This window comes from Jatropha curcas, chromosome 4 (assembly GCF_041381405.1).
Source record: "Jatropha curcas cultivar XTBG-Jc1 chromosome 4, XTBG_Jcur_1.0, whole genome shotgun sequence".
Taxonomy (NCBI): Eukaryota; Viridiplantae; Streptophyta; class Magnoliopsida; order Malpighiales; family Euphorbiaceae; genus Jatropha; species Jatropha curcas.
Window position 1 is genome coordinate 24837168 of NC_143154.1, and position 14452 is coordinate 24851619.

The 14452-nt window shown below is 31.1% G+C and overlaps 3 protein-coding genes across 4 annotated transcripts; 1 reads left to right on the forward strand and 2 right to left on the reverse strand.

Annotated features, from left to right (window-relative positions):
* The first annotated feature begins 589 nt into the window (after positions 1 to 589).
* LOC119369784 (desmethyl-deoxy-podophyllotoxin synthase-like) lies at positions 590 to 2563 on the forward strand. Its single transcript, XM_089720083.1, has 2 exons — positions 590 to 1616; positions 1723 to 2563. The coding sequence occupies exons 1-2, from the start codon at positions 711 to 713 to the stop codon at positions 2341 to 2343; spliced, it is 1527 nt and encodes a 508-aa protein (XP_089576209.1). The 5' UTR covers positions 590 to 710; the 3' UTR covers positions 2344 to 2563.
* Positions 2564 to 3360: 797 nt separating this feature from the next.
* On the reverse strand, positions 3361 to 4365 carry LOC105638597 (protein RSI-1). Its single transcript, XM_012222422.4, has 3 exons — positions 4233 to 4365; positions 4070 to 4097; positions 3361 to 3692 (listed from the first exon to the last, which is right to left on the reverse strand). Exons 1-3 carry the CDS (start codon positions 4308 to 4310, stop codon positions 3511 to 3513), a joined length of 288 nt encoding a protein of 95 aa, XP_012077812.1. The 5' UTR covers positions 4311 to 4365; the 3' UTR covers positions 3361 to 3510.
* Positions 4366 to 7404: 3039 nt separating this feature from the next.
* LOC105638596 (uncharacterized) lies at positions 7405 to 13221 on the reverse strand. 2 transcript variants are annotated; one of them, XM_037636483.2, is made up of 10 exons: positions 12584 to 13221; positions 12348 to 12485; positions 11763 to 11951; positions 10477 to 10614; positions 10264 to 10385; positions 10012 to 10144; positions 9799 to 9928; positions 9633 to 9712; positions 9361 to 9495; positions 7405 to 8012 (listed from the first exon to the last, which is right to left on the reverse strand). In XM_037636483.2, exons 1-10 carry the CDS (start codon positions 13076 to 13078, stop codon positions 7815 to 7817), a joined length of 1758 nt encoding a protein of 585 aa, XP_037492411.2. In that variant the 5' UTR covers positions 13079 to 13221; the 3' UTR covers positions 7405 to 7814. The 2 variants fall into 2 exon arrangements, with proteins under 2 accessions (XP_037492411.2, XP_037492410.2); XM_037636482.2 differs by having other exon boundaries at positions 9796 to 9928.
* Between the last annotated feature and the right edge of the window lie 1231 nt (positions 13222 to 14452).

Here is a 14452-nt window from a genome sequence, read left to right on the forward strand (position 1 = left end):
CTTTTTATTAGTCTTTAGACATAATTTAAACTCTAAAAGCAATTAACAAACCCTTTTTTTTTTATAAATTATAGTTGAGGTAAATTATCATTCCATGACTTATTGAGTAATTTTATTAGTTATAATTCAAGAAATCCATCACCCTCTTTTAAACTTGATCAATTAATTAATCATTTTGTTCTATAAGTACTTCGTCAAATCCACAAACCAAGCATCTCTAATAGCTTCAACAAAACACGGCGAAAAATTTTTTATAACAAGACTTCAAATTTAAAATTTTAAATCTTTATGATCTTTCTAATCTTAAATGAGCACTAGTTCAAAGACAAAGCATTGTAATTAAATTAAGCTAGGATTGAACTTAATTATATAATATGATGTTTAAAAGCATGCATCAAATTGTTGAAATTTAGTGTTTGATATACAACTTTTAATGAAAAAATAATTAACAAGCATAAAAGGTTTAAATTTTAAATCGCTTACAATGCTTCAACCAATCCATTGTCAATTGACTTTTCAAAATTTGAAGAGAAAAAATAATAATACCTCAACATAATATTAATTAATATGAATGCAGAGAGCCGGCTACCAAGGCTTAATATAATATATGATTAGAATTAAAATACGTTACCGTACTATCCTATAAATATGGATGATGAACATTTTGCAGCAATTCATCAATCCATATCAATACCTAGGGCATTTTCATCATGGAAAGCCAATTCCTTTCTTTTCCATTCCTTTTCACCTTCCTAGTACTTCTCTTGACGGTATTAAGATTATGGAAAAAATCCAGAAAAAACTCAGCTCCAAATCTACCACCAGGGCCACAGAAATTGCCTATAGTGGGCAGCATGCATCATTTATCTGGCTCCTCGTTACCCCATGTCCGTCTGAGAGACTTGGCCAAAGAGCATGGGCCTATTATGCACCTTCAGCTCGGCGAAGTCACGAACATTGTTGTTTCTTCGCCTGAAACTGCTAAAGCAGTTATGAAAACCCATGATCACATTTTTGCTCAAAGACCCTTTCTGCTTGCAGCAAATATAATGGCTTATAATTCAACGGATCTTGCCTTTGCGCCCTACGGAGATTATTGGAGACAAATGCGAAAAATCTGCACCCAAGAAATGCTGTCTAATAAACGAGTGCAGTCATTCGGATTAATAAGAGAAGAAGAAGTATCAAAATTAATTACAGAACTTTCTTCCCGTGCAGGGTCAACAGTCAACTTTAGCAAAATGTTCAATTCTGTGACTTACAATATCATTCAAAGAGTAGCTATTGGCAAGCTGTGGAACGGAGAAGAAGTAGTCATTCCAGCTATCAAGAAATTGATAGAAGCTGCCGGAGGTTTTAGTCTTTCTGATGTATACCCTTCAATCAAATTGCTTCATAAAATTAGCACTACGAGGTTTAAACTACAGAGAGCTCATAAAGAAGCAGATCGGGTATTCCAGAATATTATTGATGAACACAGGGCTAGAAGGGCATCAAGAGCTAAATCTGGTGCAAAGAATGAAGAAGAAGATCTAATAGATGTCCTTTTGCAAGCTCAGTCTAAAGAAGACCTTGAACACCCTATAACAGATGACAACATAAAAGCTGTTATCCTGGTTAGTTTTTTTTTTTTTTTTTTTTTTTTTTTTATACATAAATACAAGTTTCTCATTGATGGAAAATATTGTTTTGCTTACTAACTTATGATAAAATCTATTTCAGGACGTCTTGTCTGGTGGTAGTGACACATCAGCTAACACTGTAGTATGGGTGATGTCAGAATTACAAAAAAATCCGGACGTGATGAAAAGAGTACAAACTGAGGTAAGACAAGTTTTTAGTGAAAAAGGGTACGTGGATGAAGAAAGCATCGGGGAATTACACTACTTAAAAGCAGTTGTAAAAGAAACTATGAGATTACGTCCTCCTGGAACAATACTTACTAGAGAATGTATGGCAGACTGTGTAATTAATGGTTACGACATTCCTCATAAATCTAGAGTTATTATAAATGCATGGGCTCTTGGTAGAGATCCTGATTACTGGCCTGAAGCTGAGAGATTCAATCCGGACAGATTCTTGAATTCTTCAATTGATTTTAAAGGAAACCATTTCGAGTTTCTTCCATTTGGTGCCGGGAGGAGAGTTTGTCCTGGAATATTATTCGGCATATCTAATGTTCAATTTCCTCTTGCCCGATTGCTTTATCATTTTGATTGGAAACTTCCTAATGGAATGCAGCCAGAAGATCTTGACATGAACGCAAAGTATGGAATTGCAGTGACAAGGGTAAACGATCTCCAACTAATTCCCATTCCATACCTTCCTGCAAAGGTGAAGTAAAATCTCAATGGAGCTTTTCTTTCTACGTTACTTTGATCTTTGCAGATGAGCGGATCAACTTTTTTTTTTTTTTTAACTGTGTTTGAAATAAAAAATTAAATAAAAAAAAAAAAACTTAATTGTGTTATTTGCGACAAAGAATTCGTAGTCCTGTCAGTTTCTATCCTTTGTTTTTTTTATGAGCCAAAGAAAGTACAGAAATACATTATTATTTGTCAAGCACAGAAATATCAAAAAATTATATATGATTAATATTTAATTTTCTCTGTTTCCTATTTATTCACTAAATTGATGAAAACACTTGTGGTCGAGACCTCTTACAACTCACCAACGATTGACTATTTCCTTTTTAATTTATAAATTGTTTTTAATTTGTAGCTTCGTATGGATTAACATATGCAGATTAATGACTTTCTTGTCTAAATTTCATGCAATAGAAAAACAAAAGATTTTTGTATTTTAGCCCTAATTTCACCTGTTAATAGGTACTAAACATGGAATATCCATATTTAATAAAAGATAAGAAATAAAAATTACGATCAACAACGTAAAAATAAAAACAGTGTAAATAGAAGAAGTAAAAGTTGAAAGTGACTATTGATTAAAGTGAAGAAATATAAATATAACCTAAATTTCCAAGATCCAACGTAGAAGAGCCTTCATTGTGCAATAATTTTAAAATAGATTAGCAGCAAATATAGTCTGAAAATAAAAATAAATTATTATGAAATATCAATTAAGAAAAAAACGTGGGAAGCAGGAGTCAATCAACCCACGCAGGGTAGACGGGGAAAAGAAGAGTCCAGCTGAAAAGCTAGAGAACCCAGCAGAATTAAGAGCTTTTCTAGTGGGAATTAGCAGATTAGATGGTATAGGAACATTAGCGGTTATGTATTTATAGATCAAGGCCTGGTGTTCAAGCTCCATCCATTGAGATGGAGTAAAAGGTCCTCTAGCCTCTGTGAATGCCCCATGCATGTTTAGACTAATACAGTACATAAATAGTTAATGCAAAAATAAATATTGGAAATGAAATCATCCCAACAGCTCTTCATGATAATTCAATTTTCTAAGAAAAAAAGTATAATATTAAGAAGTACATTTATAGCATAAACAGTATGCATTGGGATTTAAAAATAAAAATAACAATGAAACGCTTGTGTAAGTTCAAGGGCATTTTGGTCCTCCTTCCTTGGTCTTCCAATTATTGTAGCAAGGGCATAGATGTTTGTTACCGTAAGTCCCAGGTGGAACACAAAGGCACTTTGAGCAACACTTTAGGCAAAAGAACATGCATGGCTTCTTGTATGATGTTGCTGAGCACCTATAACTACATCTTGGTTTGCAGTCTGTGGCAAATATAGTGTTAAAAAAAAAATTAACTAAGCTTTTTTTTATTATTTATATCATAGGTGTTTCTAGTCCATTAGATTAAGTCTAATCTTGCTCGTGTCAAGTCAGACCCATAAATTCACAAAGATGAAACTCTGTTATTTAAAAGACTTGAATTAAGCATTACTGTGATTTACGTCAATATCATAAATAGATCCTAAATGACTAAAAAGACCCGTCTTATTTCAAATTTTAAAAGTCACCACTTTAAAAGTGTCAATTCGATAAATCAACTATTTATAATAAAAATGAAATATCTAAATTCTTATCTATCTAACAATTTCTACCAATTCTAGTAGATACTGATTTTTTAATTAGGTTTGTTTATATTTACCTGAAGGATGAAGCTTTGAAAATTTTGCCTGTTAACAAATTATAAACAAATAACAATTAATTAAACTAATTTTGAGAAAACAAATCAGCAAAATTATCTGCTGCTGCTAGTGAATATGAGATTTCAAAACCTGATAATGGGTGCATATGTAACAAATACATACCTCAGCAATATGAGAGAAAGTGATGAAGAGAAGCACTGAAAGGACTAACAACAGGGAATTGGACTTAAGGCTTCTCATCTTTCTCTTTTAAAACTAAAAGAAAGAAAAAAAAAAAAAAAGTGATATTGTTTAGTTGAAGAGTGGATAGAAAGTGAACAAATTGTGAGTATATTTATAGCAATTTTGGGGGTATGACTGATTAGAAAAAGAGAATTAAAAAAAAAAAAATTGCACCGTTCATGATGGTAACATTGGAATTAGATTATCTACGGAATATGGCTCAGTTGGCAATGTAGGCTAGACATGTGAGAAAAGCTATCGGTTCGATTTCCACTAAATACATCTACAGGGAAAGGTAGAAAGTTTTAGCTGTGACTAAACTCCAACTTGAATTAAGCAGTCTCTGATATAGGATTCGGATACCAGTAGTTTAAAAAAAAATTTAGAATTAAGTTTTTGCACCATACCAAATAAAATCCTTCCACGTGATTGTTTGTGAAAATGTTTGGGCTAAAAGCGGAATCCATGGTTTCTATCGTTTTCAAAATTTGCTACTCCCTTCCGTCTTTTTTTTTTTTTTTGTTAAATTTTCAGTTATTATTTTTCTTTTCTATCATTTATTTATTTATTTATTTTGGGAGGGAAAAAAAAAAAAAAAGAATGAGATCGTCGTGAGTGTCCTGTAACACCTGTTGCAATATGGTGGTTAGGACATGTGACAATTCATTATTTACGATCTAATTTTGTGTGACTCGTAAACTTTCTTTATGTATATATAATTGGCCAATGGATTGTGTAAGTAAAATTATTAATATCATACTAACCAAAGATATGAATAAAAAGAGATGAATTATAAAAACCGTTGCAAACATTTTTGAATATGAGAATAAGAATGAATAGATTGGCAAATGTTAAAGAGATATCCAAAGTGTCAGCGTAATGAAAATCACGTTGTATAAACTTGAAGTAAACTTGCAGTAGGAGCGTGTAAGCAGTTAATTAACTCTTTGTTTGGGCTTAAGTCTACCGATCCTAAATTCGATATGTTTTTAACTAATTCATTTTGGTTTTAATACGAAAAATAACTGTTATCATTAAAATTAATAAATTAAATAATTTATTCATATAATTAAAAACTATATAAATTGTCACTTAATATATTATTAATTCTCTTACGTTGTAATTAGTAAATTATATTTAATATAATAACTAATTAAAATTAATAGAACTTTATATCTTTGGAATCTTACATAATACAATATATTTAATATATATATATATATAGGGTGGTGTTCTTTTCAGATTTGAGATTAATAAAACTAGAGTAATATTTACTATTTTGACAAAATTACCATTTTTATTTACTTCCTTTTGTCTCCTTAGTTTGTTTAGGACAAGAGAATTCATTTAACATTTATAGTTTTAGTGACAGACATCGTTTTCACCTCTGCGTTTTATTATTTCCTCCTCCGCTGTGTTCTTTTACCATGTTTTTAGAATATAATTTTTGTAGATGATGATGCTTATACTTTGAGTTTTAATGGAGTTCTTGATCTTTCATGTTCTCCATTTTAATGTACTCCTTTTCCTCTTTCTATATGACCTCTACCCTTCAATTAAAATCTATGTACCTTACTCCATTATCTCCATTTATAATTTTTATTGTTTTTCTTTTTGACTTTGAAAGCAACTCTTCCTTTATAATCCCTCTCCTGTAAAAATACTTACAATTAGACTCGGTTTGTTTCTGTGAAATAACTTGTAAGAAAATATTTTTCACAATTTTTTATTATTTGGGGACATTCGGAAAAATAAATATGCGGAAAATATTTTACTGATTAAAGAAAAATTAAATCATTTTTAAGAAAAACGGCTTCTTATATTTAAGAGGTTAAAATATTTTTCTGATTTTGAAAAACTTATTATAACTTTATAAATCCATATTTTGTTAATTTATTAATCATTAATAGCTACTATCACCACTCATCATTCACAACTACCGGTCATCGGGAACTTTTATAATTTACTTTTTTTTCCATTATTCTCATATTTAACAATAAAATTTTTAAAATACGAAATTTATAATCTTATGAGTTAAAAATTTTAATATTTTTAACTAATTTTCAAATTGCAATCAAATAATGAAAAATAAGCCATTTGAAAACATTTTCCTTGGAAAATATTTTCCAAATATAAGTTATTTTCCGGAAAGAAACCGAGCCTTAATCTCTATTGGTTTTCCATTTTGCTTCTCTAATTTTGACTGTTTCCATCTCTCTGTTATTTACTTTTGTTACCCTTCAAATATTCATAACTGCAGTAGTTGCCTATGGTCGCAAGCTAATTAAAAATTCAGTTTAGCTCTTCCATCCATGATTGTGGATTTATTCATCATCCGATTTCTGAACAGAATTGCTAACTAAATATTTTGGAGTATCTTAACCGGTTTTTTTTCAATTGGAATTCATGTTGAATATCTGAATCTTAGTTACGTTCAATATTCTCGCTGTTTATAGCTATTTAAAATTATTAGCATAAAAAAAGGCCCAATGATGTAATTCTTTTCGTGAAAGAAACAAAAGGGAAATAAAAGGAAGATGTAAAAAGAAGGATAATTTTGTCAAAATAGTAAGCTCTGGCTTTAACGATCTCTGCTTTGGAAATAATACCACCCTATATATAGACACATACATAATGACGAAGCAAGAATTTTTTGTTCAAGAGGGGTATTAGCAACAACCTTGTTTGATAAAATTAGCTTAATTATTCTATTAATTTTCCATCAAATGTTAAAAATTAAAAGAGAAATAATGTTTTGTGATTCACTTGCTTAAAACTCTAAACATTAAACATTAGTAAAAACCTCTAAACATTAAATATTAGTATAAACGTCTGCAAAAGTATATATTTTCTTCGGTCATTCATCACCACTCCCTTAGGCAAAATTATATTTAAACCTGCTAAAAGAATTTTTTTTTTTTTTTTTTTTTTTTTTTTTTGTATTTCTACCATAAATTTGATATTTAATAAATTGGAAATATATAAAAGTCCCCACAAGGGTAATTTCTGTCCAAGTCCAACACTAGCAATTTTGTTTTTTTTTTTTTCTTGAAATAGATCACTGCAGCCTTTCTTTCTTTCTTTCTTTTTTTTTTTTTTTTCAAAAGGAATATAACTTTGAAAGTTCATTCCTAAAACAACTCATTTACATTTGTAAAGCCATTTTCATGTTCAAAACTTTAACAAGCAAAAACCAATATAAATTAGTTACTACAAAGGATTAACAAGTGTTGCTAACCCAAGCTTGAAGCACTAAAAACTAAAACACAAACATTCCATCATGTCGGCTGGCTACTGCTATTGCTATGGCGACACTCCATTCAGACACAACTGCTACTGATGCTGCTCCTGTTCCTAGTTTTCTTTATGGGTTATGACTTATAATCCTAACCTTTTGACACCTTTCGGATGGGCTATAGTGACTTCTAGTGAGACTGACAGGAATTGGGCATTGCCTGCTCTATGAACAGCTCCCAAATGAGCTTAAGAGATTTGTAACTTGAGAACAGCACACAATTCTTTTTATGAGTTCGAAGATTGCGAGTTCTGGCCGAACATGATAACAGCACCCACGGCAATCGCAACAGACAAAATTAACATGCTCTTCATGCATCCACGAGCTTTCGATAACCTCCCCAAAATTGTGTTGCAATACTTGTTGGCATCTCTTAATGAGGCTACTTGTCCAGCATCTTCTGCATTTGCCAATGCTTCCTCATTCTATAGAAATTGAAACATAAAAATTATTTAAAAAAAAAAAAAAAAAAAAAAAAAAAAAAAAAAAGAAGAAGAAGAAGTTAATGGCTAGACAGGTAATTATAACAATGCAACACATTAAAAAAAAAAAGAAAAGAAAAATTCCTCTCCTCCATTGTTGGGGGATTATAAGAGGGCATGTTTAGCTGCCCCTTGGTAATTCAAGAAATATTGGCACTGAGAAGTTGACAATTACATGCTTAGTATTCTACAGCAATTGAATTAACCAGCTCAAGAAAACAAATGGTGAGTTTGTGTTCAGTTCAGTACTAAACTATAAGAAGAACATGGCCACTTATCCTGTCTAGACTACTAAAGGCGAGCATTTGGCATGGTACAACTGAAACAACTTACCAAAAACTTCCGGATATCAGGTTTCTTCTTGGTATTTTTTCCTCATTACTGCAAAGGGAACCCAAATGTTCCAAAACCACCAATAATTCCAAATTTGAAAATTACATTTAAGTCTATGTTTGGTAACAAATGAGTTCCAAAAATTTTTATGAATTTCATTTGAAATTTTATGTTTTTATATTTGACATAAATGAAAATGTTCATTTCATTGCTAAAACTAAAATCTCACAGAATTCACCACAACTAAACCAAATCTTATAATTTCTAAATGATTCATTTATACCAAACAACTTAAGAAATTTAAATCCTAATTATTGAATCATCATATATTGGTGATCTACAATTTTAAATGCAACTAACAAAAAAGAAAGACTTGAGAAAAAAAAAAAATTACAGAAGCATGGAAGACTGGCCAAATCAAGAAAATAGTTAGGATGGGAGTGAATGGTGGAAATAACTTTAGCCAGAGAAGATTAGCAGCAATGACATTGATTTACACGTCAATTGTGGATTAGTAATTGAAAGAAACTAGGTTTGATAAAAAAAATCTAGATGAGGAATTGAGAATAGACAAAGAAATGTTTTACATGAGCGATTTAAGCTTCATTGAAGAACGAAGATGAAGATTGGTTAAAAGAAATAAAACTACAGAAATAGATCTAAAAGAGATAAGAGACTTGATAAAAAAATAATTAAAGAAAAAAAATGAATCAAAGGTAGAAAGTGACTGATAGCTAGTAATAATGAGTTTCAAGCTAATGATTGCAGAACTTAAAATTGATGAGCCTACCAAATCAATAGCAATTGTTGGAAAAACATATATGTAGTTCCTAAGATTAAAAAATTGAAACTGAAACAAACAGTCCAATTAACCACATTCTCATGTTCAGTTTTTCAATCTCCTTAGCACACCTCTAATATTGAAAAAAAAAAAAAAAAAAAAAAAAAAAAAAGTTACCTTATGCTTGAAATTCTTTATAGTTTCCCTCAATGAGTCGAAAGAAGGACGTTTAACAGAATACACATTCCATTCATCAGACAGCTTTCTTAAAACAATTAGACTTGCTTCAAGATTCTCCAGATAGAACATGTCCTGTTACCAAACAGTTTCACATACAAGAAACACAAGTCAATAATGTGTGTATCAATAGACAACTCTTAACTCTAGCAATGAACTTTTGTTTTTTTTTTTTTTCTTAAAAAAAAAAAAAAAAATCATAAAATGCTCACCCATTGCTTGTAACATTCAGGGTTTTGCATCAAACACCATATAAAAACATCACTGGCTTCCTTTGATAGGTCAGGTATACCTACAAACAGCATCAGTCATCAAGTTATTGGCACAGTTTTAGACAAAGAATTAGTTGCTTAAAAGCGATGTATTAAGCTTCACCACCATCTCCGGCAGCTTTGAGTGTGAAATTCAATATGTGCTGAGTTACTTGCTTCATTGCTTTGTTTCCAGATGTAGCAGTAAGGGCAATTTCTTTTAAAGTTGGATAAACAGCTTCAAGCCTCTCAGTCGCCTATAAAAGGACATGCATAAAAAATTGTCTCAGATCTAAGGATCTGTTATTCATTCACATACACAGGCACTGAAAACACCCACCTTCACTCGACCTGATGGAGCTGGAAAGGTGATTCTCATCAAAAGTTCAAGAGCTGGTGGAGGCACTAAGCGTTCTCCCTTTTTAACAGCCCCATTTAGTAAAATAGACCGAGCCTTTGGGAAGGACAATATTCTAATAATAAACCACAAATAAAATAATAATGAAATTAAAAAAGAGACAAGTGAGAATTAAAATTAACAATGCAGTGATGTCATAGATGCAAAAGAAATAAGATATGAATAGAATCTAACCTCTCAACCAACTGCAAAATCAAGTCGCTAGATTGTGGCTTACTGCTCAAGTTACCACTTAGCATAGGTAAGAGAGCACATATCCATGTGTACAACCCCACAACCAAATCTCCTTTGGATGCCTAGACAAATCAGGAAACAGTTCCAAATATAAAGTCCACACTCTTGAACGGAATAATTTGAATATTTAGGAACTTTAAATTGTTCAGTTACCTGAGCAATCACCCAAACTGTGACTGGAAGCTTGTCTTGTCCTTGATATTTTGGGTTTTCTCTTATTATTGGCAATAAATTGATCAATACATCAGGTTGTCTCCGTAATGCCATTGCTAAAACGACAAATATAGCAACCTAAAGTTCACAAATTATACATGGAAAATGATTACTTTGCTGAAAAGCACAATTTATTATCAGCACTATATTTCTTAGTTTTCCTCTACAGATATAGTTTTTTGAAAATTTTCAAACATGAACTAGGTGTGTGGCTCACTAGGACAAAGTATTAAAAACTAAAATCATCCAGGTATGCAGTCTGAAGCAGTTACAGATTAAGAGTGTTGAAGATTTCTCCTTGAATATTTGATTTGTTAGTTACATATTTATTTTAGAAAGTTGACATGTAAAAGACCTTGTCATACCAAGTGCCAACCAAGACATATTGAAGCATTAGAAGTACAATTATTAATGGTATATATGAGATAGCAAATATTTCAATCAATATCTAAAAAATAATTTATTTAAAAATTAGAAAAACCTAAAATTCCTAATCAAATTTCCTGTCATCCAAAAGTATAGATTACCCCCTTCCTTTTACATCTTTTAATAGAGTCTCATATGTTCTCAAAATGGTTGTTGATTTGGTGGTTTGAAATTGTAGTTAGATCTAAAAATACAAATTTTCGTTTTCATTATAAAGTAATTAATTTTATTATCTTCGATATGTATAGCTATAAGAAAATAAACATTTATGTGTGAGTATGTATATTTTAACTATTAAATTAATAGTTCCAATTAATTCTCATGGTCTTGAGTTGGTGTGTAACTTTATTTGATCATGCAAATGCATGTAAATATTAAAAAAAAAAAAAAAGCATATAAATAAAGATCCATATTACATTGAATTATTAGCAAATATTTATAATTATTTTGAACTTAAATAGAATTTTCCATAAAATCTATTTTATAATCCAAAAGGTAGAAATTCAATTTTTGTTTGTCCAAAAGTTATCTTTCAGTTATAAAATTGAAAACCTAACAATTGAAAATACAATAGATGGCTTTTGCTTTTACTTTACCAAACACACTGCATCAATCTTTTAGGTGCCGAACATTGACTTTGCTGCCTAAAGGCCAGCCAATGTGAACTAATATTGCATCTCTTTTCACAAATCTTCCATTCCTAAACATTTTTAATAAATTTTTTCTCTATTGGTAGTGGAAACTAAGCATTCACTATTCATTACCGCAAATAGATGCAGCTACAAGCAAAGGGCATTTACCTGAGATTTTGATGGCAATTGCTGCTTTGGCTTTTTGGATACCTTGGAAGTTGCTTGATGACTTTCAAGGTCCGCAAAAATGCTATCCAATGACCACAGCACAAAAGATCCAAGTGCCTCATGAGATTGCTGACCAAGCCAATCGACCGCTATCTTGTAAACATCTTCAGAAATATGAGAGAGAGGAATCTGATTCATAACCAAATGAAAAAAATTTAGTGAATGAATCCAATAATCCAACTTCTAAACAATTGATAGCATACACAATTAAATGATAAAAATGACATATTGATAAATACAAATAAATAAATTTCAGATCAGGCAGACAACAAAAAGGAATAATAGAATATATGTGATCTCTTAAACAGCAAAAGATGATACTTAATAATCAGAATAAGCTACACTACTTTTTGCCCCAATTCATATATTTCTTCATTTAAAAAAAAAAAAAAATTCAAATATGATTTTCTTAAGAACCCAATATTCTACGCTGTTCTTTCATAACAAACTCCAAAATTAAAGCAACCAAAAAGCCAAATAATAAATAAATAAACAAATAAACAAATTTGCAATTAAAAAACTCACATCAACCATCTTTGAAACTGAGGATTCCTTGAAGTTCTTCAGCCAAGGGAATTGCGCAGAGCTCACTGAGCTAAACGCCTTTCCAAAGTAATCTGCAAATCGCATTAGCAGTATATCCTGCTGATTCTCATACGACGACTAAAGAGACAGCACCACCAAAGCACAAAAAGAATTTGTCTTTAGCACAGTAAAACCAGATAAAATTCATCAAGTAAAATAGAATTGTTAAATCTTACTGTTATATCAATAAGAAAGGCGCCTAGATCACCGGCATCAATCTTCTCAGCCGCCTCCGCCACAGACACCTTTGGTTTCTTCGGTTTCTTAGCCTTCACCTTCTTTTTATCCCCGTTGGCAATTCCACCATCTTCACCGGCAGGAGCTTCACCGTCGCTTTCTCCGTCGTCGTCATCGGAATGCCGCTTCGATCCGTTTGCAGCGAAAGGATATTCACTGGCGGGGGCGGCTGCTCGCTGTGCCTCTAGTAGTCGCTTGCGGCGATCCTCCGCATGTTGCTCGATGGAGCTGAAGACGTCAGGAGTGGTGGCCCTGACGCCATTACTATGATTACCGGAGAAATTCTCCAACGATGAGACTTTCGACTGCTTCCTGTTTCTCTTCTGGTACGAAACCGTTTGCCATCCGTCATCGTTTAGCTTTACATTGTTATAATCATTGTACATTTGATCTTCAGTGAGAATTCGATCAGCATAAGCTGAATTCTCATCCATTGCTCGTATAAACGACAAGTTTTCTCACAAAACGACACAGAGAAACAGTGATACGATTTCACGTCGACGACACAGAAAAATAGAGCAGAAGAGAGAGCGTCGGGTTTTGAAGGAGAACAGAAGAGAAGAGGACAGGAAGATGACTCCGAAGCAAAAGACACGTGGATTTTTTAGTTCTGCCTTTTGACATTGTATAATAGTTTAATGACGGAAATGCCATTATGCGTTCAGTGGATCTACGGGCAAAAGAACCCGCACAATGTTGCGGACCATATGCCATCAAAGGATTTTTTTTTTTTTTAATTAATATTTTGCTTTATATTTTACAATGAATAGGTTTAAGGTCCATCTAAATGAATAAATCGAAAAAAAATATCTTTTAATTTGACTTGGATATCGATTAAAAAATTTTAATTAATATTATTAAGTTATAATCTTTGCTTTGTTTCCCGATATACCCTTGTGGTAGTGTTTTATTAAAATTAAATGATAATATTAAAATATCCTTGAAATTAATCAAATTATAATAAACCATTTGGTCAAATAAAGTTTTCTTGAAGGATTAAAAATTGATATTTTAAAAATTGATATTTTAATTTTATTTATATCAAATTTTAATTAATTATAATATAATAAATTGACTATTATATTTATTAATAATAAAAACATATTAAATAAACTTCAAATATTATTCAATTCTAAAAAAAATAAACATTGATTATAATTTATGATAGAAGAAAAAGGAAAGCTAAGAAAGTATTAGGTATCTTCCCTAATTTGCCTTATTCATTTATAAACGAGAGCAGATTACCAAATTTGAAATCCTAAAGCAGCAAGATATTAACACAGGTTTGATCTTTAATAGATAAGTTGGCTCCTGCAAAACGCGGAAAGAACTCATTATAATAATAAAATATTATCATTTCCAAAAAATTATATAATGATTCACAGATTTTTTTTCCCTCACGCTTCCATTTTTTTCCAAATATTATCCTTTTATTTATTTATTTTTCATATTTCCTTGCATATTCTGTTATTCTTAAATTCTTTATTATTATTATTATTATTATTATTATTTTCTTTTGTTAAATGGTCTGAATTTGGAGAATTGGTTTATGATGATAAGAAAGATATAAAGTGAATAGGAAGTTTATTTGCTCTCCTTTTCTGAAAAAAGAAAAAAAAGAATAGGTGGTAGGTGACAGGTTACATCCTAGAATTAATTCAAAATTATTAGGGAGCTATTATAGTCATTTTATTAGTAGCAATGTAAGGATGAAAGGTGGCATTAAATGCAGTTGGTGCAGATAGCAGTGATTTATCAAATGCCACTTTCCTCCTGACACCTTACCCTATTATATCCATAACACCTTC